The 27,965-nt window shown below is 41.0% G+C and overlaps 1 protein-coding gene across 2 annotated transcripts; it reads left to right on the forward strand.

Annotated features, from left to right (window-relative positions):
• The first annotated feature begins 22,675 nt into the window (after positions 1-22,675).
• Positions 22,676-27,926, forward strand: LOC114302553 (peroxisomal membrane protein 11C). Of its 2 annotated transcripts, none has more exons than XM_082916720.1 (8): positions 22,676-23,051; positions 24,989-25,197; positions 25,515-25,589; positions 25,683-25,757; positions 25,860-25,940; positions 26,720-26,794; positions 26,892-27,065; positions 27,640-27,926. In XM_082916720.1, exons 2-8 carry the CDS (start codon positions 25,006-25,008, stop codon positions 27,673-27,675), a joined length of 708 nt encoding a protein of 235 aa, XP_082772846.1. In that variant the 5' UTR covers positions 22,676-23,051; positions 24,989-25,005; the 3' UTR covers positions 27,676-27,926. The 2 variants fall into 2 exon arrangements, with proteins under 2 accessions (XP_082772846.1, XP_082772847.1); XM_082916721.1 differs by having other exon boundaries at positions 22,789-23,135.
• The last annotated feature ends 39 nt before the right edge of the window (positions 27,927-27,965 follow it).

A 27,965-nucleotide genomic window follows, 5' to 3' on the forward strand; every position in this document is an offset into this window, starting at 1 on the left:
TATCAATTTTTGAAAACATTGTATGTTCTTATTCCGGTTATTAGCCTAGGTTACTATGTGATGCTCGCAGCATATAAATATAGACTGGGTCGTCCGAATTGGAACAAAACATTTCATGCTTGTTTATTTGAAAATGGTTTGATGGTGCTACCCGCAGGTAGGCTAAGACATGGATTTGCCACCCTCAGGTGGGCTTAGAAAAAAATATGACTTTGCCACTATCTAGTGGGCTTAAAACTCACAGTCAATGATTTGTTCTAATTTAAACAACCCGACCTTCACCCACAGGCATTCAGGCAGTTATATCACATAAGCACATAGCCTCATGGTAAGTATGCTATTATGGCAATCACTCACACGCATGCAAGGATGCTAAAGCATAAAACTTACCGAGTACTCCAAGCCAAAATAGGAATTTATTAGAAATCATGCATGATCCTAAGTATACAAAAATGCCTAATGCAACACATACAAAATGCAACTATAGCAGGCTCGGCTATTCTAAGATGGCATATGAAATGCTACAACTATCATGTATTCAACTTTGAAATTGAAAGTACAATGCAGTTAGTATGATGCGCCGAGCCCGGTGCATGTAATACAGATGAATGAATGCAAACATGCTGTCATACTGTATGCTAATTTAAATATGTCCTAATCTAACCATCATAAGCGGATAAATAAAAGGGAGAAAGACGTGGGGTTGGAAGACATACAACACACTCACGCACACTTATTACAGTTGTGCCCTCACTCGGAGGGTCCGAATAAATATACAGTCCAAATATTATAGTCCCGAATAAAAGAATATTACAGTCCAAAATATTACAAAATCCTAATTAATTAACAAATTAACTAAGAAAGCAAATAAAACTGGCATGCAAGCCAGGGACTGCCTTGCTTCTGGTGGATGATGCATGTCCGGACTGTCTTGCGCGGAAATCCACCGGAATGCCCCAATTAGCCTCTGTTTACACCTGTTCTTGGAATGCGTGCCAAGCCCCCAAAGGTTGCTGATTCTTCATTTTTGCTGCAACAGAGAGCAGGAAAGGGGCATAGCAATGTATTTGCACAGATATATGCATGTCTCGATCCTCGTGCCACCAATCACGCATACCGAGGCATGATGGCCGAGGAGTCGAAATGCACAACTCAATATAGGATGAATGCACATGAAACTACAGCTAAAACCTAACTCCATCATGGGTAATCTGGAGTGTCGGTGACTGGGGAATTGAGACACATTCCGTCACTCGGAGTACGAAATGTACCTCGTTTCTCGTGCCCGGGCTAACTCCTATTCCGGACACGATGCAATATGCATGATATGCGTGAAATGCAACTAAGATGCAATCCTAACATACACAATGCTATGAAAATGAGATGTCTCGAAATGCGTGCACACGGGCACGCAAACCGAGAAAATGACAGAATGCACTGAAAATGAGGTGCCTCGAAATATGTGCACGCGGGCACGCAAATCGAGGCGATGATAGGTGTCTCGAAATACGTGCACGCGGGCACGCAAACCGAGGCGATGATAGGTGTCTCGAAATACGTGCACGCGGGCACGCAAACCGAGGCGATGATATGAAAAAAGACAAATGGGCTTATACCAACATGAGTGAGCCTCAGCCACACTTACATAGGATGTCGATGGCAGAAAATGAGGTGCCTCGAAATGCGTGCACACGGGCACGCAAACCGAGGCGGTGCATACGCAATACAAATGACATGAAAAATGACAAATGGACTTATACTAACATGAGAGAGCCTCAGCCACACTCACATAAGATGCCGATGGCAGAAAATGAGGTGCCTCGAAATGCGTGCACACGGGCACGCAAACCGAGGCGGTGCATACGCAATGCAAATGACATGGAAAATGACAAATGGACTTATACTAACATGAGAGAGCCTCAGCCACACTCACATAAGATGCCGATGGTAGAAAATGAGGTGCCTCGAAATGCGTGCACACGGGCACGCAAACCAAGGCGATGCATACGCAATGCAAATGACATGGAAAATGACAAATGGACTTATACTAACATGAGAGAGCCTCAGCCAAACTCACATAAGATGCCGATGGCAGAAAATGAGGTGCCTCGAAATGCGTGCACACGGGCACGCAAATCGAGGCGGTGCATACGCAATGCAAATGACATGGAAAATGACAAATGGACTTATACTAACATGAGAGAGCCTCAGCCACACTCACATAAGATGCCGATGAATGAAAAACGAAGTGCCTCGAGATGCGTGCACACGGGCACGCAAACCGAGGCAATGGCAGAATGCGATGGAATGATATGGAAACATGATATGGGCTTATACCAACATGAGTGAGCCTCAGCCACACTCACATAGGATGCCGTCGGATAAAAATGAGGTGCCTCGAAATGCGTGCACACGGGCACGCAAACCGAGGCAATGATAAAATGTGATGCAACATGGCAAAAATGATATGCAAGCATGCTAATGGAATTCCAGCAACAAAACAAGGGGAAAACAGCCCCGGGATGAGGCGAAATGACATGAAATGCAAGGAAATGTCCCGAAATGCAACATTAGGCACCCGAAATGACCTATAGCTATGCTAAACATGCACAATATGGACATGCAATGCAAAGACAAAAGCTAGACAGTCCCAAAAGATGCACTTTCACAGTTATAAACATGGCCAAACAGCAAGCATAGGTAAGGGAAAAATAGTATGCAAGAAAAGGGGGCAAAAGAGGGGTAATGAAGCAAGTGGTATAAGCAAAACCCAAACTGAAAAATTTCCTTCTACAACACTGAAGAGGGACCAAAAATATGAACATTTACAGTATATGGCAGCCTCAAAATCAGTATACAAATATGCTAAAAATGTGATGCAAAACAAAGCTCAAAAGGTGCTATAACATGAAGTATACAAAATAATCACCAAAAAGAAAAAAAGTGTTAATGAAACATGAAGTATAGATCAAAATAAGACTATCTCTAGGCCTGTAAAATGGCCGAAAACAAAAGCATGGTAGGCTAACTAAACACGCAAGAAAACGGTATTTACGAAGGGTATTGAAGCAAGTGGCATATGGAGGGCTCAAACAGGGTTGAGCCCTTAATGAGACATGAAAATGAGCTCAAAATAAGGCCACTTTCAGTTATGGCCGGAGCTCAAAGCAAAAAGCATGGATGACTTGCAAAAGATCCAAGAAAAGGGCCAAAAAGGGGAAATTGCAACTTACCCTTGAAGACCAATTCTTTTGTTGCTTCTTGGGCCAAATTTGTTGCCTCTTAGCTGCTGGAATTCCTCTCCTTGCTCTTGGAATGGAGTGGTGGTGGTAGAGCTTGGTGTTGTAGTGTAAATGGTGGTGTAGGACTTGAAGCTTTTTAGGAAAATGAGAGAGATGGAGGAGGATTTGTCTCTTGAGGCTTGAAGAACCAATTTTCTAACCTCCTAAAGGGGAGGAGAGGTTCTCTTTATATAGAGAAACCAAAGGGGCAAAGCTTCTCTTGGAAGCTTTGACCAAAAGGGCCAAGCTTCTCTTAGAAGCTTGGAGCAAAAGGGCCAAGCTTCTTGGAGAAGCTAGGCAAAAAGGGTCAAGAGGTTCAAGCTTCTTGGAGGAGCTAGCCAAAAGGGTCAAAAGTTTCAAGCTTCTTGGAGAAGCTAAACAAAAAGGTTCAAAAGGGTCAAGCTTCTTGGAGAAGCTAGCCAAAAGGGTCAAAAGGTTCAAGCTTCTTGGAGAAGCTAAACAAAAAGGTTCAAAAGGGTCAAGCTTCTTGGAGAAGTTTTAAAAAGGGGTCAAAAGGTTCAAGCTTCTTGGAGAAGCTAAACAAAAAGGTCAAGCTTCTTGGAGAAGCTAAAAAAAGGGGTCAAGCTTCTTGGAGAAGCTAAAAGAGGTCAAGCTTCTTGGAGAAGCTAAAAAAAAGGTCCAAAAGGGTCAAGCTCCCTCAAGAAAAGGTCTCGGTTAGGAGAAGTGGCCGATTGATCAAAAATAGTGGCCGGCCATGAACTTTTAGGGTCCTCCCAAGTGTGTAGATCACAGATATGTGGTCGAAAGTCGGCAACACTAACTCCAAGGTGTTCAACATTAGCCCGGAAGTTGGGAAAACGGGCGCTAGGAGGCTCCGGAGGAGAGATAACTGGTTGCTGCAACAATTGCTGGCCTCCCACCCTTCAATGACCTTCCCTGTGATAAAACAGAGGTACCTGCCAAAAATGAATGAAAACCATTGCAAAACGAATGTTCCGGGGCCAAAACACGCAGTTCGAGGTCCCGAAAGTGGCATTCGACCTCGAAGTGGGTTTCTCAGCCCCCAGTGTCCCTCAAAAGGGAGCAAATAGGAAGTATGCCAAAAATCAGAGCAATAGGAGATGGTTAAGCGGTCCCGAACCGAGGCACACGGCCTGACGGCTCCGAAAACCGGGAACCGGACTCCGAAATGGGAAAAATGACCTACGGCCACCAAATGTAGCCTACGGATATTGAGAGATGGTCTACAGGACCTCTCCCTCCCCTCAGGAAAAGAAACAGAGAAAATCGAGTCTAGTTCGCAAACCGAGACAAGGCACAGAAAAGGGTTCGGGAGTCCGGAGGCAGGGCTCACGGCCGCAACTCCGAAACTTCTGAACGAGCACATCATGCAACATCACCAAGCGCTCAATTGGTGACCTCTGAGTCTTAAGGTCGGTCAAAAATGGGGTGTCTACAGTTGCCCCTCTTTGACAGAACTCGGAAGTCACAAGTGACGGGAGTGAATGTCAAAGCCCAGAGACGACCCATTTTTGATAAGGCCGAAGACTTAGACAAACATACAGGATAAACAGAGATGCGCCCGCAGGCATGCCCGCAGGCAGGGGGCAAAATGCAAAATGATACGCAGAAATATTTTGAAGATTGGACTTATACGCTACGCGAAGCCGATTTGAAAGTTGGACTTATACGCTACGCGAAGCCGATTTGAAAGTTGGACTTATACGCTAAGCGAAGCCGGTTTGACGAGTGGACTTATACGCTACGCGAAGCCAATTTGAAAGTTGAGGATTCATGCAATGCACTGTAATGTAATAACTGAAATGCAATGTAATAGCTAGGAAATGAAGGTACCTCACAGGGACAATTGGTAATGACTTACCTCATGCTGCTGGGGATCTCTCACTTCTTCTTGGTTGAACCGCAGGTACTACTTTTCTCCCTGACTATGGTCGCAGCTTTCCCTATTCTCCAACAGGGTGACAGACTAGGTTGGATCAGTATCCAGAATTGAGGTGCATACAGATGCTATCTCAATCTATGGGGCTGCCATACAGATTTCAAGCCGAGGATATACCCCTGGGTATTTAAACCAGACTTTAGTCTCGGAAATCCCGAACCTTTGCGTTCTAGGCATAAGCCATTCGAACTCTAGTTTCCACCGTCTCAGTTAGTCTCCTAGGAACTCACCGCAAACACAGGCAGGTGGCTATACTAGACCATGACGAGTCGTTCGGGCACGACAAACACCAAAGGAATTGCACCTTTAGAGGATTTAAGGTCTCCTAGACCGGGGAGTGCACAAGACAGTGCGAATAAAGATGCAGGATTTAAGGTCTCCTAGACCGAGGAGTGCACAAGACAGTGCGATGCAGAGTGAATGCACAAAACAGTGCTAAACAGATGCACAAAAAAGTGCGATGCTAAAGGTGTACAAAACAGTACGAGCAAGGTGAATGCACAAAACAGTGCGATACAAATAAGGTGCGCAAGATAGCGCGATACAATGCACTTAACAAGTACAGGTGAGATGCGCAAGATAGCGCGATGGAATGCATGCAAAATGCAAGTAAGGTGCACAAAACAGTGCAATGCGCAAGAAAGCGCGAGTGATTTGAAATGCACAGGACAGTGCGATACGCTAAACAGCGCGATTGAAATGCACTAAACAGTGCGATTGATTCGAAATACACTAGACAGTGCGATACGCTAAACAGCGCGATTAAAATGCACAAAAAGTGCGATTGATTCGAAATGCACTAGACAGTGCGATGCGCTAAACAGCGCGATTGATTTGAAATGCACTAGACAGTGCGATGCGCTAAACAGCGCGATTGATTTGAAATGCACTAGACAGTGCGATGCGCTAAACAGCGCGATTGAAATGCACAAAACAGTGCGATTGATTCGAAATGCACTAGACAGTGCGATGCGCTAAACAGCGCGATTGAAATGCACAAAACAGTGCGATTGATTCGAAATGCACTAGACAGTGCGATGCGCTAAACAGCGCGATTGATTTGAAATGCACTAGACAGTGCGATGCGCTAAACAGCGCGATTGAAATGCACAAAACAGTGCGATTGATTCGAAATGCACTAGACAGTGCGATGCGCTAAACAACGCGATTGATTTGAAATGCACTAGACAGTGCGATGCGCTAAACAGCGCGATTGATTTGAAATGCACTAGACAGTGCGATGCGCTAAACAGCGCGATTGATTTGAAATGCACTAGACAGTGCGATGCGCTAAACAGCGCGATTGAAATGCACAAAACAGTGCGATGTGAGATACAACCACAAGATGCACAAGACAGTGCTAGTGAGATACAAAGTGTAAGTGCACAAGATAGTGCGAGTGAATGCATGTTCTATGCAAATGAGGTGCATTTTCTATGCAAAAGATACGAGCATTTTCTATCCATAAAACAAGCAAAGCATATTCTATGCGGAATCAAAAGCAAGCATATTCTATGCAGAATCGAAAGCAAGCATATTCTATGCACGAATCATAACGATGTGCGGCAGGCATGTCACAGAAGTGTATATGAAAGTGCACATTCTATGTAGTAGAGGAGCATCAAACATGTACCCTGGTGCCTCTGATTTATCTCTTAGAGGACTTTGCAACACACTCAGCTCAAAGGGGCACACCCTGTTCATATTGGCGAGAGGTAACATCTGCTGCTGCTGCTTTAATTGCCATTCTGACTTGAAGCATGCTTAAGCTTGGAGTAGAAGCACACTCATTTTTCAGGGCACTGGCAAGGCCTGAAGAGGTACATATGGAATGTAATCGCAGAATTTTTTGAAGGTGAAACACACTCAGATGCTCAAAATTTTCCCTATTTTCTTTTGCTTCGTAGTCCGGAACTTATATAGCTTCAGATAGGTCCTTGTTTTGCTGTTCTGACATGACTTGGGTTGAACCCTGCGGTTTTATGAAAGAATGAATCTTGTTTTGCACAGATGTGGAGAACGGTACAGCACTCGGAGCGCAAAACGATTTTATTTTAGAATTGGTAAATGAGCTTTTGACCGGGTATCGGGCCTACGACTGAACATAGCGAAAAAGACCCAACAAGGAAATAAAAGGCACACAACCTAGACACATCGAGTAACACTCGAAACGACTCAAAACAAGAAACGAGACAAACAAAGCAAAAGACATGACACACAGGCGTGCACAGGGAGCCTGTTTCACCGGGTATTATTCCCACCCTTTCTTATTTGTGATTCTCACATCACTCGGCTCTCAAGCTCGGTTTTTCTGAAAAAGCCCTTTTCTCACTTTTCCTCTCATTGCACATCTCTCTATTCTTCATTCTCTCATTTTTCATCCCTCCCCTGGGTGGTTGATGGACGAACAGCAAACTGTGGGCTCGTGTCCCTAGCATTCTGCTAGATTCTCTTTCTTCTGCTCACAACTAGTGAATTCCTCCCATGGAAAGGTTGCGCTACAACTGGGTGTGTAGCAAATCTGCAACTAACATCAGTTTATGATGCTTTGTTGGGGAGTTTGGACGTGGTAAGATCTGTCCGGATGATGGAGTGGAATATCTTGCCCCATTCTAGTTCGTGCTTCGCACTTTGCTTGATACCTCGTTGTTTGGAGGATGTGAGGGCTTTCTGCCCTTTGTTGTGCCCTTTTCTGGCGAATACGGTGCCCTTTCCAACAAGTAGAGTGCCCTTTCTGGTAAGTAAGTTGACAACAGGAGGAAGACAGAACATCTGACTCAACTGTGCCCCTATTTCATCATTTTGACCATTTTTTTATTTTGGTTTTCAAACAATTTTGACCAACATGAAAGTTAGATTAGCATGCTTGTTCAATTTTTTGATTTAAAATCATGCAAGTTAGGCAGTGAGCATTGAGAGTTTTCCTTTTTTGGGTCCAAGAAATGGTCCAGTTTTGAAAATGGAATACTTTTCGAGAAGATTAGTCAACCTCAGTAAAAATTCTCAAAAACTATTTTCGTAAACGACCACTGCTCAATGAGCATGGGACCTACTCTTGAGATGCGCAACCTCGGATCCATGGCAATGGAAAATTGCCCCTTGTCTGAAGGACACTGCATGGCAACGGAATGTTGCCCCTTGTTTGAAATGACACGGCGGCGTTCTGAATGGCAACGGAAAGTTGCCCCTTGTTTGGATAGCACCGCAGCGCATTGAATGGCAACGGAAAGTTGCCCCTTGTTTGAATGACACCGCGGTGCATTGAATGGCAACGGAAAGTTGCCCCTTGTCTGAATGGCACTGCAGCACATTGTAGTCAGTCCTCAGAGTGACGAACACAACCAAATTCTCGGATACAGAGAAAGCGAAGATGATCAAAACCATTACATGGACGCAGTCGAATTTGAAGTGTTTTACGGCTGGACTTCAGAATGAAGTTGCCTACGTATCCCATAGATGGGAATCAAGCCTTACGTAGTTCGGGGTTAAGGTACACTCGGGTATTAACCTCTCCTTTTTATGCTCTAACTTTTGCCAAGGCGCCTGTTGCAGGTTTTCGACCTTGCGAGCTTCGTTTTTCTTTCCTTTTCGATTCTTTTCATTTCTTTTCTTTTGATTTTCTTTTTTTGTTATTTTCTTTGCATTTTTCTTCACTTTTCTTTCTTTTTTTGTTTTCTTTTTTTTCTTTTACATTTTTTGCTTCTTTTCTTCTTTTTTGTATTTTTCTCTTGCTCTAACTTTTGTCTGGGTCGCCCTTCCGGGTTTTCGGCCCAGCGAGCCTCTCAAAGGGTAAAAGTGTAACAAGTCCATGCCAAATGGTTTTAGGATCTCGAAGCCATCCGTATCCAAGAGAGTGGCTGTTGTATTGATTTGCAGAAGGATCCATCTTCGGCTCTTCAAGCACATCGGACATTTTCACTCCTAGTTCGAGGGGTGTTTCTGTTCTAGCTTCGCAAGCTTCTTCTGATGAGGTCTGATCTTCCTTATCTAACTTTGGTGCCTCTTGTTCGAAGGCTGTTTCAAATCCGGCCACACAGGCCTCACATCGTAGTTGACTGTCGAACCTTCTGAATTCAAGTTCAAGGTTTGGAAGCGGAGGGGTTGAGTCTCGAGGCTGAGAGCGATCCTAAGCTGCACAATCTCAAGAGCGATTCCACACAGGTCTTCGCAGGACCGCTCAAAACATTTTTTTTTTTGAAATTTTTTTAAGGAAGCGACAAATCGCTCGCACTGAAAATAGTGTGAAACCAGTCTGGATCAAGCCAGGGTCCTTCTCAGTACTCACGCTAACAAGCATGATTTTATTCATTAAGGGCTTAGCACGCCTCTCTTTCTCTCAAATGATCAAAGTTTTGCAAATCCCGAGGAATTCCTTCCTCTTCGTTTTCACCGCAGTGTTCAAAAAAAAAGTTTTGAAAAACTTAGGTCGATACAATGATTTTGGGGTGCAGAAGAGTAGGCGAAAAGTACTGCCATTTCATTCAAACTTTCTGGCACAACTGGCGCAAGGCAGAAGCAAACACAAGAGTGTGAAAATCACTGCTGTTTCATTCAAATCTTTTGGTACCATTGGCTCCCCGGCAGAAACAGACTCAAAAGAAAACAAAAGGACAAACACAAAACAAAATAGTGATATCCGAAGTAACACCCCCGGAATCACCCGACTCTAACAAAACAGGACTGACTCGATACAACAAGACAGACACTTAATCAAAAAGACCGACTCAAAACAAAGAGACAGACTCAAAACAAAACAACAAGGCTGACCCAATACCTAAGTCAGAATGTACAAAAAACTGGTATTTGCAAATTGCTCAGAACAGTGCATGCCATTCCCACGCCTGGAGTTAACTGGATGCCGCCCGCAGGTGGTTCAACCTCTGATCAGATCACATTATCCCCCCACAAATTCACTGATCAAGTGCCGATAGACTTTGCTAAGCTCGGCGGGAGGATGACCCCATTGTCAAATAGATCCTGTACTTCATGGCGAAGACGGAAGCAGTCGTAAGTAGTATGGCCAGTTTGTTGATGGTACGCGCAGTATTGGGTAGTATCATGTGTAGCCGGAAGAGGGTTCGGGAGAGGCCGAGGCTCAAGGGGTTTGAGATGGCCTTGTCCAACAAGGATTTGGAGAGCTTTGGACAAAGGCATATAGAGGGCATGGAAGACGCTCCGACCTCGAGGTTGGTACTTCAAGGCTTGTGGATTTTTGCTGGACGCACCAGCAAAGGGATTGGCCGATGCTGGCCTGGTTTGCCGATCTCTTCCGAGTGGAGGATTAGAGATAGTAGGATCGTTTCTGGTATGACAGCCCTTTTCCCGATGTTCCCTTTGATTCGGACTGCCCCCAACCTGAGTAGCGAAAGTGTCATCCACAGCTTTTGCAACAACTGCGAGGACTTGCTCTTTGTTCAGTCCCTCGGCTTTCAAAGCCTCAACAGCCAACAGAAGATGTTCATTGGGATCCATGTCCGCCGCTATCTTGTTCCTCCCACTCACCTCCATTCCGCCAAGGGATTGGCTTTCCTCAAATGCAGTCCGTCCCAACATCGGGGAGTCTCTTGACATGAAGTTCCCGGTATGTGGTGTGGTCGATGATGGAGCCAATGTCCCGGAGGCCAGATCCGTCACAGTTTTTTGAAGATCTTTAATCATTCCCATCAACTCAGAAGTAGTGGGTTCACGGGTTTGAGATGGTTGAGGTTCAGGTGCACCCATCGTGCATAAGTCCATGCTTTCTGGGATAAACACCTCAGGCTTGGGTAGATAGGCCGGGGTGATGTATATGCTGGGGTCAAAGGTGGATGACAGTATGTGGATGTGATTGAGGTAGGCAGGAGATGTTTGGTCATTGGGGTCTGAAGGTGGAGCTATCGTCCGGTTGTCAATGAGATTTTGGACCTCATGACGAAGGCGGTAGCAACGGTCGATGCCATGACCGCGCTGCTGATGGTACACACAGTACTTGGCGGGGTTATGTCTGGCTGGGAGTGGATTGGGAAGAGGTTGAGGATCGAGGGGTTTGAGATGTCCTTTTTCCATCAAGGCTTTTAGTGTGCTAGTCAGGCTCATATAGAGGGGGGTGAAAGTTCTACCCTGAGCTCGGGCTGGGCCAGCTGTTTGTGGGCTTGGTTTGGCAAAAGGGTCGGCTGTGGCGACTGTATTGATTTCGGTGGGTTTGGGAATAGCGCTACTACCAGCGTTGGTACTCCTTGAAATCACCTTCCTTGTCAGTTCCCTTGTCCTGGGAATGATCCCGCTGTTGAACGCATTCTCGACTTGAACCCCCAGTTCATGCAAATTTTTGAAAGTGAATAGTGGAGCAACTATCAACTTTTGCAACATATCATGCTCGAGGTTTCGGACCATCATCTGCACTTGATCCTTCTCAGAAGGGCGACGATTTGTCATTTGTGCTGCCTTTGCTCTCCACCTTGCAACGAATTCCACAAAAGGCTCTGTTGGGTTCTGGCGGGTTGCTTCAAGCTCTTGGATGGTCATTTCAACTTGGGTATTGTAGGAATACTGATCAACAAAGGCCTCGGCCAGTTCTTCCCAGTTTTGCTTCACTGTATCCTCCAATTTGGTATACCAAGTGGCTGCTACACCCGACAGGGTTCTTCCATACAGAGAGAGTTTCTGTGGCTTAGTCAGGCCCATCGGCTTCAGGACATCTAAGAAAAGTCGAATATGCACCATTGGATCTCCAGACCCGTCGAAACGGTCGATATATGGCATTTTGAATCTGTCTGGGAGCCGGATGGAAGCCTCGATGTGCCCATCCTCAATGCCAGGAATGGAGTTAAGGCCCTGTGCCCTTTTGAATTGCTTCTCAAGGTTTGCAATTTTCACTGCAGTCGGATTAAACTCATCAACATGAAAGGGTTGAGTTTTCTCATTAGGCTGCACCAGGGGTCTGAGCACCTGAGCTTGAGCCAACCCTTCTCGAGGATTCAGACACTGCAAGTCTTCAACTGGTGGAATTGGGTCAAAGTTCGGCTGGGGTCCCAAAGCTGGATGTGAGGCAGATGCCCCAGATGGGCGCTGCGTTTCAATACTGGTCTCAGCCTGCATGGCAGTTCCCTGACTTAGCGCTGCTGTCATGGCCGCAAACTCTTCCGAACCTTGTGCCATCATGGCCTGCTGAGTCTGAACAAAGGTGATGTGACTGGCGACTGACGGATTAGATGAACATATGAGCCCTGACCGGCTTTTCTTTACCTTGCCTCAGCGAAAGAACACTGATTACCCTTGAACTGAATCTCTGACCTGACAAAGTCTATCAGCACAAGTTCGATGAACCTCGGGGGATATCGGAGCCTTCTGAAGCTATAGTTCCAGGATTACCCTAGCAAAAGAGAAAACGTGCAGCATCTCAGCCTGATTTCACCTGAACAGATACGAGCATAGTTGAATGAGTGTGCCCTCTACTGAATTCTGCCCAAAATTCGGCCTTAAAATCTGAGTCTGAAACCCACGGGTAAAGCTGACTCCCAAACACTGATAGTAATGCCCGCAGGCCTGATGCGAAAATTCGCAAACTGGTGCCCGCAGGCCTGATGCCCAAACTCATATACTGATACATGCATTCCTGTAGAGACGCACTCTAAAGCACATAACAGATAAGTGAGAGCCAAAACACCCCTATGTTAGGGTAAGGTTTCCCTGTCCTATTTTGTCAGGAGCTAGGGTTTCATTACGCACACAGCGGCTTCAAACCACCTATAAACGGGTAAGCAACCTGTCCTAATTTGGAATGGTCACTATGGATCCGAATATGCACTAGGTCGAATGGTCAAAGAGGGTGCCCCGGTAAAACCGGGGTTTGTGTTCCCATACTGACAGAGCCCACAACCGGTCAGCCTTATGGTCATGCCTTGACAAGACAAGCCTCCGGCAAACCGTTCAGGAATAGCAGATGGCAAACACGGTGTCCTAGGCGCACCAATGCAAATGCAATGCAAAGAAACACTCAAGTGTAGTCAAAAACAGATATCATGAGTTCAAGTCAAGTTCTCTAAGTCCCCAGCAGAGTCGCTAGAAACTGTAACAAGCCCGCGGGGGGACCTCGCTACAGCTCGGACTCGACTTTTCGTAGTCACGGTTCTAAATCTGAACCAAAGAGTCCAAATCCGGCAAATCGTTTTAGGAAAACTGATTTTTGAAAGAAGTGCCAAACATGGACTGCTTTGCCAGATACAGAGTCGCCACCTAAATATTTTATTTGGGGAAATTTAAGAAACCCTGACTCGGTGCCAAAAGGCCACGTGTCCGTCATCACCAAAGTTGCCTCGGCTCGGGAACTTGGGTACGATTGGGGAAGGTCACTTCGTGAACACCCCCGCTCGCCCGGTCATAGACCGGCCTCTACTAACCATGATATCAATTTTTGAAAACATTGTATGTTCTTATTCCGGTTATTAGCCTAGGTTACTATGTGATGCTCGCAGCATATAAATATAGACTGGGTCGTCCGAATTGGAACAAAACATTTCATACTTGTTTATTTGAAAATGGTTTGATGGTGCTACCCGCAGGTAGGCTAAGACATGGATTTGCCACCCTCAGGTGGGCTTAGAAAAAAATATGACTTTGCCACTATCTAGTGGGCTTAAAACTCACAGTCAATGATTTGTTCTAATTTAAACAACCCGACCTTCACCCACAGGCATTCAGGCAGTTATATCACATAAGCACATAGCCTCATGGTAAGTATGCTATTATGGCAATCACTCACACGCATGCAAGGATGCTAAAGTATAAAACTTACCGAGTACTCCAAGCCAAAATAGGAATTTATTAGAAATCATGCATGATCCTAAGTATACAAAAATGCCTAATGCAACACATACAAAATGCAACTATAGCAGGCTCGGCTATTCTAAGATGGCATATGAAATGCTACAACTATCATGTATTCAACTTTGAAATTGAAAGTACAATGCAGTTAGTATGATGCGCCGAGCCCGGTGCATGTAATACAGATGAATGAATGCAAACATGCTGTCATACTGTATGCTAATTTAAATATGCCCTAATCTAACCATCATAAGCGGATAAATAAAAGGGAGAAAGACGTGGGGTTGGAAGACATACAACACACTCACGCACACTTATTACAGTTGTGCCCTCACTCGGAGGGTCCGAATAAATATACAGTCCAAATATTATAGTCCCGAATAAAAGAATATTACAGTCCAAAATATTACAAAATCCTAATTAATTAACAAATTAACTAAGAAAGCAAATAAAACTGGCGTGCAAGCCAGGGACTGCCTTGCTTCTGGTGGATGATGCATGTCCGGACTGTCTTGCGCGGAAATCCACCGGAATGCCCCAATTAGCCTCTGTTTACACCTGTTCTTGGAATGCGTGCCAAGCCCCCAAAGGTTGCTGATACTTCATTTTTGCTGCAACAGAGAGCAGGAAAGGGGCATAGCAATGTATTTGCACAGATACATGCATGTCTCGATCCTCGTGCCACCAATCACGCATACCGAGGCATGATGGCCGAGGAGTCGAAATGCACAACTCAATATAGGATGAATGCACATGAAACTACAGCTAAAACCTAACTCCATCATGGGTAATCTGGAGTGTCGGTGACTGGGGAATTGAGACACATTCCGTCACTCGGAGTACGAAATGTACCTCGTTTCTCGTGCCCGGGCTAACTCCTATTCCGGACACGATGCAATATGCATGATATGCGTGAAATGCAACTAAGATGCAATCCTAACATACACAATGCTATGAAAATGAGATGTCTCGAAATGCGTGCACACGGGCACGCAAACCGAGAAAATGACAGAATGCACTGAAAATGAGGTGCCTCGAAATATGTGTACGCAGGCACGCAAATCGAGGCGATGATAGGTGTCTCGAAATACGTGCACGCGGGCACGCAAACCGAGGCGATGATAGGTGTCTCGAAATACGTGCACGCGGGCACGCAAACCGAAGCGATGATATGAAAAAAGACAAATGGGCTTATACCAACATGAGTGAGCCTCAGCCACACTCACATAGGATGTCGATGGCAGAAAATGAGGTGCCTCGAAATGCGTGCACACGGGCACGCAAACCGAGGCGGTGCATACGCAATACAAATGACATGAAAAATGACAAATGGACTTATACTAACATGAGAGAGCCTCAGCCACACTCACATAAGATGCCGATGGCAGAAAATGAGGTGCCTCGAAATGCGTGCACACGGGCACGCAAACCGAGGCGGTGCATACGCAATGCAAATGACATGGAAAATGACAAATGGACTTATACTAACATGAGAGAGCCTCAGCCAAACTCACATAAGATGCCGATGGCAGAAAATGAGGTGCCTCGAAATGCGTGCACACGGGCACGCAAACCGAGGCGATGCATACGCAATGCAAATGACATGGAAAATGACAAATGGACTTATACTAACATGAGAGAGCCTCAGCCACACTCACATAAGATGCCGATGAATGAAAAACGAAGTGCCTCGAGATGCGTGCACACGGGCACGCAAACCGAGGCAATGGCAGAATGCGATGGAATGATATGGAAACATGATATGGGCTTATACCAACATGAGTGAGCCTCAGCCACACTCACATAGGATGCCGTCGGATAAAAATGAGGTGCCTCGAAATGCGTGCACACGGGCACGCAAACCGAGGCAATGATAAAATGTGATGCAACATGGCAAAAATGATATGCAAGCATGCTAATGGAATTCCAGCAACAAAACAAGGGGAAAACAGCCCCGGGATGAGGCGAAATGACATGAAATGCAAGGAAATGTCCCGAAATGCAACATTAGGCACCCGAAATGACCTATAGCTATGCTAAACATGCACAATATGGACATGCAATGCAAAGACAAAAGCTAGACAGTCCCAAAAGATGCACTTTCACAGTTATAAACATGGCCAAACAGCAAGCATAGGTAAGGGAAAAATAGTATGCAAGAAAAGGGGGCAAAAGAGGGGTAATGAAGCAAGTGGTATAAGCAAAACCCAAACTGAAAAATTTCCTTCTACAACACTGAAGAGGGACCAAAAATATGAACATTTACAGTATATGGCAGCCTCAAAATCAGTATACAAATATGCTAAAAATGTGATGCAAAACAAAGCTCAAAAGGTGCTATAACATGAAGTATACAAAATAATCACCAAAAAGAAAAAAAGTGTTAATGAAACATGAAGTATAGATCAAAATAAGACTATCTCTAGGCCTGTAAAATGGCCGAAAACAAAAGCATGGTAGGCTAACTAAACACGCAAGAAAACGGTATTTACGAAGGGTATTGAAGCAAGTGGCATATGGAGGGCTCAAACAGGGTTGAGCCCTTAATGAGACATGAAAATGAGCTCAAAATAAGGCCACTTTCAGTTATGGCCGGAGCTCAAAGCAAAAAGCATGGATGACTTGCAAAAGATCCAAGAAAAGGGCCAAAAAGGGGAAATTGCAACTTACCCTTGAAGACCAATTCTTTTGTTGCTTCTTGGGCCAAATTTGTTGCCTCTTAGCTGCTGGAATTCCTCTCCTTGCTCTTGGAATGGAGTGGTGGTGGTAGAGCTTGGTGTTGTAGTGTAAATGGTGGTGTAGGACTTGAAGCTTTTTAGGAAAATGAGAGAGATGGAGGAGGATTTGTCTCTTGAGGCTTGAAGAACCAATTTTCTAACCTCCTAAAGGGGAGGAGAGGTTCTCTTTATATAGAGAAACCAAAGGGGCAAAGCTTCTCTTGGAAGCTTTGACCAAAAGGGCCAAGCTTCTCTTAGAAGCTTGGAGCAAAAGGGCCAAGCTTCTTGGAGAAGCTAGGCAAAAAGGGTCAAGAGGTTCAAGCTTCTTGGAGAAGCTAGCCAAAAGGGTCAAAAGGTTCAAGCTTCTTGGAGAAGCTAAACAAAAAGGTTCAAAAGGGTCAAGCTTCTTGGAGAAGTTTTAAAAAGGGGTCAAAAGGTTCAAGCTTCTTGGAGAAGCTAAACAAAAAGGTCAAGCTTCTTGGAGAAGCTAAAAAAAGGGGTCAAGCTTCTTGGAGAAGCTAAAAGAGGTCAAGCTTCTTGGAGAAGCTAAAAAAAAGGTCCAAAAGGGTCAAGCTCCCTCAAGAAAAGGTCTCGGTTAGGAGAAGTGGCCGATTGATCAAAAATAGTGGCCGGCCATGAACTTTTAGGGTCCTCCCAAGTGTGTAGATCACAGATATGTGGTCGAAAGTTGGCAACACTAACTCCAAGGTGTTCAACATTAGCCCGGAAGTTGGGAAAACGGGCGCTGGGAGGCTCCGGAGGAGAGATAACTGGTTGCTGCAACAATTGCTGGCCTCCCACCCTTCAATGACCTTCCCTGTGATAAAACAGAGGTACCTGCCAAAAATGAACGAAAACCATTGCAAAACGAATGTTCCGGGGCCAAAACACGCAGTTCGAGGTCCCGAAAATGGGCTGTTAAGCACCGAAAGTGGCATTCGACCTCGAAGTGGGTTTCTCAGCCCCCAGTGTCCCTCAAAAGGGAGCAAATAGGAAGTATGCCAAAAATCAGAACAATAGGAGATGGTTAAGCGGTCCCGAACCGAGGCACACGGCCTGACGGCTCCGAAAACCAGGAACCGGACTCCGAAATGGGAAAAATGGCCTACGGCCACCAAATGTAGCCTACGGATATTGAGAGATGGTCTACAGGACCTCTCCCTCCCCTCAGGAAAAGAAACAGAGAAAACCGAGTCTGGTTCGCAAACCGAGACAAGGCACAGAAAAGGGTTCGGGAGTCCGGAGGCAGGGCTCACGGCCGCAACTCCGAAACTTCTGAACGAGCACATCATGCAACATCACCAAGCGCTCAATTGGTGACGTCTGAGTCTTAAGGTCGGTCAAAAATGGGGTGTCTACACTATTAAAGGTAGAGGGGTTAATCACCCTTTTTTGAATCTTGTTCTCTAAGTCTTTACACTTGTGTTTCCCATCTCTTCATCAACTTTTTTTTGAGCTTTTTACTACTAATTTTTAGAGGTTTTCAGAGGCTAAAAAAGTGATTTTGAAGTCCAAAAAATGGAGGGGTTAGCCACCTCTCTTTTGGCTTGTTTACTAACTTAAATTGCTCAATGTTTTAACTTTTTGTTTTAGTTGCTTTTGTCTTCATTCCAGCACATTTTTGTAATGTTTTTGGGTTGTTTTTGAATTGTCTAAACTTTGAAATTTTGGACTGAAACTTGTGGTTTAAGGCTAATAAGGGTGGAGGGGTGGCTGACCATTCCTTCTACCTGGCTTCCAAGGCTTTTACCTTTGTGTTTCCTATCTTGTTGTTACCTTTTTCTGAGCTTTTAAATACTAAATTTCAGATTTATTTTAGTGGCTAAAAACACTTTTTGAAGTCCAAAATTAGAGGAGTTAGCCTCCCATCTTTGTGACTTATTCACTAGCTTATATAGCTCTATGTTTTAGTTTATTATTCTAGCTATTTTTGTCTTAATTTCAGCATGTATTAGGACTTATTTGGAACTGTTTTAGGACTATTTTTAAGTATTCATTGCATTTGAGCCTTATATTGCATACTTGTAGTGTAATTGTCCTTATAAGTTTGGTGTTTAGGCCTTAAACACCACCTTATTTGAGTTGATTGCATTTATTTAGTGCTTTTCTTGCTTGTTCTCACCTTTAATTACCTCTGCAACTTCCCTCATTTCTTGGCTTTTTCTTTGCTTTGAAAGTGGTTTCAAATTATTTGTTTGTTTAAGCATGAGATTGATATGCCATGCTTAATGGTTTAATCCTTTTGGGGGTTTATTACCAACGGTATGATGTCTCTTTCATGTCTAAAACAAGACTTGGTTTAAGCCCTCTTTCCATTACAGGACTTAAATTCACTTGTGAACTTAATTAATTAAAGAATTGAGAGGTAATTAAAATGGAGTAATAAAATTGGTGAATAAAAAATGTGCAAGATAATAATTTGGTTTGGGGTTCAATTGGATGTTTATTGAACTCTTGAGTCTTGAGTCGTTTCATACTCATTAGTGATGAAAATAGTTCAAGATTCATTGTCAACTACTTTCCTTGATCTTTCATGATAGTGAGGTGGTTTTGAGAGTCTTGTTTTGTTGCATTCAATGAACTTGCACACTTTGATTCATAGGCCATCATGCAATGAAATTGCATAGATTGATGGTTTGTGAATCAAGTTTTACTACTCCTTTAAGTTGTTCAAATGATAAGGAGGGGTAAATTGTGTAAACAAACCCTTGAGAATATCCTGTCCCTGCTCTATTTGCTCTTTGTTACAGCAGGACAATCTAGTCAGTAGTGGCCAGCAGGCCTTCTGCCGGCCACCAGTGCAAAATCCAGCAGTGTACTTTTGAAGCAGAATAGAGTTGGTCTGGAGGTGGAAATCAGTGCAAATGTTTTATTGTGCAACAGAGGTATTCAGCAGCAGAAACAGTGACTTTTTTGGGTGGAAACCACATTCATGCATGAGCCCTCCGTCGATCCTCAGGATCCATGTTGTAAATATATTAGTGTTGTACTTAAAATAGTGGCTTTGTAATTCATTAGTTAGAATAACTAATTCGTCTCATGTTGTAATTATTTTAATTAGCTATATTAGTTAATTAATTAATTCATTCAGTTTGTAATAATTAGTTAAATAGTTTAGCTAAATTATTTATTTGTTGTTGTAATAGCTAGGTAATTAGTTAGCTGGTTAGTTTATTCAGACTCTCCTGTGTGAGGGCACAATGTTGTAATAATATGTATGTCTTCTAATCCACGTCTTTCTCCCTTTTATTTGCCAGCTTATGATGGTTAGTTTAGGGCATCATGTTTTGTTTAGCATACTTCATATTTGCATCCACTTACCTTGCATGCACCGAGGCTTCATTCCAACTTGCATTGTAGTTTAAATACTTCTTTGAATACGTACTTAGATCGCATGCTATCAAATTGCTTTATTTGCCACATTAGTAGCTGAGCCTAGTAAATTGCATATCGCATGTGTTGCATTAGTCATATCGCACAGTTAGGAATCATGCGTTTTTTCTAACTAGTTTCTCTTTTGGCTTAGAGTACTAGGTGAGCCTTTACTCACTTTAGTATATCGCATGTTGATATTGTCATGTTTAGCATGCTTGCCATGAGGCTAATTGCTTAAGTGCTATAATTGCTTGAAATGCCTGTGAACGAAGGCTAATTGCTTGAATTGAAATAATTTGAGTAATATTTATATGCGGTCACTTTTTTAAATGTTACATATTCAAAACAATTTTCCAAAAAAAAAAATGAATAAAGTGTTTCAATTATTGCAAATTAGTCTATATTTGTGTGCGCATCGCATAGTAATGCTAGCCTAATAAATCAGAACAAGAGCATATAATGTAAATAAGATTCATATCATGATTAGTATAGGCCGATTTTTGATCGGGCGAGCGAGGATGCTCAATTCATTGCCTTTCCTTCTCGTACCTAAGTTCCCGAGCCGAGACAATCTTGGTGATGACGGACACGTGGCCTTTGACACGAGTTGTGGATTTCTTAACTTTCTAAAAAAAATATTTAGGTGGCGACTCTATATCTGGCAAAACAGTCTATTTTTGGCAATTTAATTCAAAATCGATTTTTCAAAAGATTTGCCGGATTTGGACTATTTGGTGATTATCTATTTCACATTGCAGTTGTAAAATTAGATTCAAAATTACGAGAATCCGATACTGTAGGACATATTCGTCTTCCGAAGGAAGGTACAAAAAGTCAAGCTACGGTATCGAAGTCCATACTTGGAATTTAAAGATTGCCAATCTTATCACTTACATCATCCATCACCTCGTCCACCGTTGCATGTACATTCGACTTGTAATCTGAAATATCTAGCGATGACAGAACTGGCTTCCCTTCTGAATTTGAAGGAATTGCAACTAGGTCTTAAGGCCCCGTTTGTTTTTAGAGATAGAATGTAGGGGATTCATAGTGAGGGGATTGATAGTGAGGGGATTAATAGTGAGGAATTGTTAAATTATTTTTATATAAAATAATAAAAAAAATATAAAAATATAAAAAAATTAAACATTATGTTTAAAAAAAATTTTCCAATATAAAAAAAATAAAAAAATTTCTAATCCCCTCAGTATTTTTCTAATACCATCTCTACCTCCTCCTTACCAATCCCCCTTCCTCCTCCTTACTAATACCAAGAGATTACTAATCCTCTCCTTATCTCTCAAAACAAACACCACATTCTCAATCCCCTTATCACTATCAAACCCAATTTCCTTCCTATAACCCCAAAGAAACGGGGTCTAAATTTTCACAATCACCATGGCAAATCCAAATTTATGAAAGAACTGAAACCTATGTCCTTTTGCAATTTGAGAAGAGGTATCTCGATATAATAGCAAATAGTCTCTACCCAAACGAACTAGTTTGGAGTGCTGCAAATAACATGTCTTACAATATTGTACCTTCTTATTGTGTTGTTAATAAATTTAAAACAAAAGAAAAATAAAAAATGCATATTATTTTAATTTTTAATTTTTGAAAAATAATTAATATTTTAAGATAATAAAAAATGAATTAATGGATTAATACTTTGAGATGAAAGAAGTAAAACAATAAAAAAATGATGTAACTTAAAATAAATTAAAAATGAAAAATAACTTTTAACAAAATTTTCAAAATAGGCCACAATGACAAAAAAAAAATTATAGACTGTTTGGAAACACACACACACCCACAAATTTTTTTTAAATTTTTATTAAAAATTCAAAAAAATAAAATATCACATTAACTTTCTTTTCTCACAAAAATTAATTTTTTTAACTTCTTAAATTCATTAACTAAAAAAAATTAACCCCAAAAGAAGAATATCGTCCTAGAGAAAATAACCTCCACCACGAGGAAATTATCGTGAGTGTAGGAGATCCATTAAACACAGAAAAATGTTGAGAGAGAGAGAGAGAGAGAAACGACGGCGTTGCTGTCTTCATTCTTTTATTAGGTTCTTCGGGATCTGTGCTGACAGTGTAATTCAATACTTAGGGAGTGTTTGACAAAGTCTATTTTTTGACTTTTTATAAAAAATTTTAAAAAAAATAAAATTAAGGGTTGGTTTGGAGTACACTAAAAAAGTTAAAAAATCAAAAAGTTACTATCCTATTTAAATCACATCATTTTATTTAAATCATATTACCTTTCTAACACATCACATCAAACCCAATTCAAACCCAACCCATATAAGTCAATAAGTCAAAAAGTACATAGAACATCCCAAACCAACCCTAAATTAAAATAATTAATAAGACAAAATATTATATCAAACTCATAATTATTTTACTTTTTCTCTCACAAATATCAAATTTAATTACAAAAAAAATCTAAATATCTTTTCAAATATAAAAATTTTAACTTATTAAAATAATCAAAAATTAAAATAATTTACTAAAATAATAACTTTCTAAACACCCACTTATATTACACCGTCATACTAATACGACACAACAACCTTTTAATATGATTTAGGAGAAAAACAAACGGCCATGATGTAGTGGGTTCAGTAAATGGAGTCCACAGTGACGTTTTGATGGTTATCATCAACGGTCACAATCTCAGCCCTAGTCGTTTACGCTATCCCTCAACCGCAAATAACAAATTTTCTTGTGTTGTTTTTGTTTCTTTGGTTTAGGAGGAAAGAGAGGACCAAACAAGGCCTTATCACAAGATTGACATACACACGCACAGAGCTGACGCTGCAAAACAACAGCTTCAATTCAATCCTCTCCACTTTTAGAGAGAGAAAGTAGATAAACGAGAGAGAGAAAGAGGGAGAAAGAGAGAGAAGAAATCGTGGATTTCAAGGCTGCTTCGGCACTCCTCCCGGTAAAACCCTCTCTCTCTCTCTCTGTATATGTATAGAATTCACGAACCCTAGTTGTTTCTTTCGAATGTTGATTTCTACTTGAGGTATGTAATTCTGTGTCATTTGTGTATCTCTGTTTTGTTTGTTTGGCCCTAGTTCTTTGGATTTCGTGTCGGTGTGTGTATTTTGATTGATGAGTAGATTTTGTGATTTTTTCTCTTCATTTCAGCTTCATCTAGTCTGTTTGGAATTTTGGATAGAAAAAAGAAGGAGAAAAAGAAAAAAGGTTGATTCTTTTAAGTTAAGAGAGAGAATAAAAAAATTAAAAAAGATTGTTTGTGTTTTTTTCTTCAATTATTTTGTTAAGTTGAAAAGAAAAGGAAAATAATGATTTATCTTTTATCTGATTTTTGTCTTATTTGGTTGGGCTATTGTTTAGGTAAATGAAATTAGTGGAAATAAAAATTCAGTTTTAAAAAATTAAAGGAAAAAAAAAAAATCAGAGTTTGACTCTGATAACAAAATAAATTCTAAAATTTTAATTTTATTAATTTAAATTCTAATCTTTTGATTGATTTTTGCTAACTTTTGTTAAGTAAAATCGACAGGAAAAAAGATATTTTAAATATTAAACGTACATAAAATGATTTAATTTTTTTTTTCATTAAGTTTAATGGCTAAAATATATATATATATATATTCCTTTTAGTTTTACTTAACAAAAATAAATAGATGGTTAACAAATCAAAACACTAGAGTTTACATTGACAAAATAAAAAATTTAGGGTGTATTTTGTTATAAGGGTCAAGCCCCCCCCCCCCCCCCCCCCCTTTTTTTTTTTGTCTCCTCAAAATTAAAGTTTTAAACTTTTACATGAATGTGTAATTATTTTGGGAAGGTATCACTTAATTGTAATTTCCCCATGAAACTATTACCGGTTTTTTATCTTTAACTACTTGGATAAGAGTAAGTTTAAAGATAAATCAGCTGCTTTTTTATTTTTTTATTTATAATCCATGGTATATTTTTCCTCTTTAATAATCCATATAGATGATTAGAACCAATAGAAATGGATTTCTTGACTTTTGGCTCCAAATCGACTAGGCTTTGTTTACAGTTAGTTTTTATTAGTATCAGCAGTCTGTTGCATGGTTCTCTGTTTGATTGCTGAGGAAACCAATGAGGATGACAAAAAATGATGTTTACTCAAACTCAGCTAAAGCCAAAAGGCTGTACAAAGTTGAGCCAAGTTGAGGTCTTTGATTTCTTTAGTCCCAAACAACGGGATATATCATTGTTGAACCTTGCAGATATTTCAATTGTTTGCTTGCTTTTTGTTGAGCTTTGTTAATATTTAGTGCTTTTAGTTTATTGGATAAGTTGTATACCTATTTGATTTCACCAAGTCAATTCTAAGCATAGCCGAAAAGGGTACTGCTCTGTGAAATCAAACCACTCTCAAGGTGTTTTTGTCTAAGATATGGGGAATTAAGGCAATGACACCTGTTAGCAAAAATTTGAAGATTTGGCACCAACAACACCTAAAAAAAATTCCAAAAGACAAGGTACTTTTCTCCTCTAATGCCCTCTAATTAACCAACTGTCAAGTTCCTTTGCCTTGTTCAACGTAGGTTGCATTTTAATGACGTTTGGTTTATCTCGATAAGTTTTGTTATATGTATGTGTTGGTGACGAGGCACATCATTGCCCAAAAAAGAACAAAGTAAAGAGAAAGGCATGTTACTTATCGTCCTTTTTTATGTTTATATTTTGGGGCAAATAATGTTTAACATTAAAGTTTTTATCTTGAAATATGTAGGGGCTTTTTCTGCTTTATGCTTTTGGGATGCATCTCCCTGCTTAGTTTTTTCAATGTGAAATTTGCATGGTTTGTCTGGTGGTTGTTTACTTCTTTGGATTTCTGGAGTTAAATAAGAATGTACCTTGACTTTGCAGATGCGATAAGAAAAAAAATGAGTACATTGGACGTAGCTAGAGCAGAGCTTGGCCTTGTGGTTCTGTATTTGAACAAAGCCGAAGCCAGGGACAAGATATGCAGGGCAATACAATATGGTTCAAAATACTTGAGTAACGGACAGCCTGGCACAGCCCAAAATGTTGACAAATCAACTAGCTTGGCACGGAAAGTGTTCCGTCTTTTCAAGGTCAGGCTTAATTGCATCTTTTGGTAATAAAATTGTCTTTTTCACTCATCTTCTCTGGTCTCGTAGTTAAGTACCTTTAAATTGTGGAGAAATTTTTTTTTCTATATTTATTCTTGCTTAATGTCCATTTATTTGGTGTATAAGGGTAACTGTTTTGTTATTCATGCTGTGAAATGACAGCTGACCTCAAAAGGTTAGATGAAGAATTTTCTGGGAAAATCAGTAGGGAAAAAAATAATTCTGATTTGAATTCATATCTGTATGGCACTTTTATTCTTGGGCTTATCTTAGGTTTGTTATTTATGTTATTTATGCAGTTTGTCAATGATCTGCACGCGCTCATTAGTCCAACTTCTCCTGGAACACCCCTTCCCCTTGTTTTGCTGGGAAAGGTACAAAATGGTTTGCTGACTGAATGTTTTTCTAATTAATTTACACATGATTTACTTTTTTGTCATTTTCTTACCACTTTGCTTTTTTCTCAGTCCAAAAATGCACTGTTGTCTACTTTCTTGTTTCTGGATCAAATTGTCTGGCTCAGTAGGACAGGCATTTATAAGGTATGGAATGAACTTTCTCCTTATACAGTCTCATTTTCTTCACTGATTTCAAAGAGGAATACTCACAAGATGGAGCTTGGGTACTTTATTGATTATATTTAGAACAAAGAACGTGCAGAGCTAATTGGCAGGATCTCTCTTTACTGTTGGATGGGTTCCTCAATCTGCACTACCTTGGTTGAGGTTTGCCACTTTCTTCTCAGTGTATTTTGACTAATCTATTTTTACTTTTCCTGTCCTGGAAGTATTGCTGGCTTTGAGTAAAAGCATCTTGTTTTGGGAGATCTCATAATTGATCAGACGCAAATTAATTATAATTTGGTACACTTTTTTACTATTTTTTGCCCTCTTTAGCTTGGCATTATTTGTGGTCAAGTTATATAGGAGGCCTACTGCATCAATGAGATTAGTCTGCATGTTTTTAGAATTGATCTTGTGGTTGTTGAAAGGGTTCCCAAAAGCGGTGTATAAACTTAAGAAGCAAAGTAGATGACAACAAGAGTTGATGTTTCAATTATTGTACAATTTCAAGGCCACAATAGATCTATGATTAGATCATTGTTTAAATGGAGTAGTATGCGAAGTTAATCTCAATGAAGAAAATAACTTATCGAACAAAAAAAATCTCAATGAAGAAAAATAGGATTTATGGTCATGCAAACTGATGAGAGCAATTCTACATCTGGTCCAAGACAAAGACTGTCAGCAGTTTTCTGAAATTGTTAAAATGTTATACAAGTTGTGGGCAAAATTGAGTGACAACTAATAATTAACTTTAGACCAAGAATTTGAATTTGGGACCTCTTAAAAGGGAAATATGGACTACAATTTTTTTTTTTTTTTTTTTTGGGGGGGGGGGGGGGGTGTAATTTTTTCCTTCTTGTATTATATACACATATATATTGGTTTCATATTGTAAACTAGAAAGTGGTCTAATGTGCTTCCTCCAATACTTGTTTCAGGTCGGGGAGCTTGGAAGGCTTTCTGCATCAATGAAGAAATTAGAGAAGGATCTGAAGGAAAGTGATAAACATAAGGTAACTACTTTTTCATGCTTTCATTCACTTAAATAATTTCAAGATTGTAATTTTCTCTTTCTGTTACCTACATTTCTCGGTGCATTTGTAAATGCAGAATGATCAGTACCGTAGTAAACTTCAGAAGTCGAATGAGAGGTCATTGGCCCTGATTAAAGCAGCCATGGATATAGTGGTTGCGGTTGGGTTACTTCAACTGGCACCCAAGAAAGTCACTCCCCGTGTTACTGGAGCCTTTGGATTTGTTACTTCTCTCATCTCTTGTTATCAGGTATCACAAATTCTGACTAGATATATTTATTTATTTTTATTTATGGTGGGAAAGAGAACAAGTCATGCTGTATATATTTTGTATATTTGTAATTAACGCATATTAAAAATATGATAATTCTAGACGATGGTTCTTGAATTATTCAAAACAACTACTAAAAACAATTGCCCTTGCATATTCATCTTTGAAAAAATTTCCACACATTTGGTTCGAATGTGTTAAGCGAAACCCATGGTTTGGATATGAAATACTGATAAACCATGATTTGGATATCAACTACCAAATCAAAGGTATGGCTTGTGTGCTAAGCTAATGTCATAATTGGTCATTTCATTTGATAGTATGATTGTAATAAATAAAATTATTGATTTAAGTATGAACTGAGGCAAAAAGGTGTGTGTTGAAATAGAGGCTCCCCAAAATCCCCCAAGCTGTGGGATCGAGTGTGTACAACACCAACATAGGGCCGAACATTCTATTGGGTCTTATGGGTTTGGGTTTTTTAGGCCTTCCTGCTTTTTGGTTAATAATAAGGATTGCTCTCTTCTAATTGTTGCTTGTTTGTCTTGTGCAGTTGCTTCCATCACCACCGAAGACCAAGACAGCCTGAAGGAGGGAATGCTTACTCGACTCGACGATGCTTCGATTCATTTGAATAACCGTTTCAGAGTTGCGAAGCCTATCCACGTTAGTAATAGTATAGGGTTTTTTGAGCAATTTGCTCACAAATGGGGGTGACATTGAAATTTCACATTGTCTAGCAACTCTGTTCTCAATGTTGGTGTTGTTCCCTTGCAATAGTAGCAGTAATAATGTGTTTGTACCTCTTATTCTTATATTGAAAACAGTAATTGGTGTCTACTCCGTTTGCATTATCTTAAATTCATGAAGGGATTTGTG

Source organism: Camellia sinensis, chromosome 2 (genome assembly GCF_055761805.1).
Source record: "Camellia sinensis isolate YWXY chromosome 2, ASM5576180v1, whole genome shotgun sequence".
NCBI classification, from domain to species: Eukaryota; Viridiplantae; Streptophyta; class Magnoliopsida; order Ericales; family Theaceae; genus Camellia; species Camellia sinensis.

Coding starts and splice junctions, on each gene's coding strand:
- LOC114302553 (XM_082916720.1), top strand. CDS start 25,006: ATGAGTACATTGGACGTAGCTAGAGCAGAGCTTGGCCTTGTGGTTCTG. Junction 25,758..25,859: donor GTAGGACAGGCATTTATAAG/GTATGGAATGAA, acceptor GATTATATTTAG/AACAAAGAACGTGCAGAGCT. Junction 27,066..27,639: donor CTCTCATCTCTTGTTATCAG/GTATCACAAATT, acceptor TGTCTTGTGCAG/TTGCTTCCATCACCACCGAA.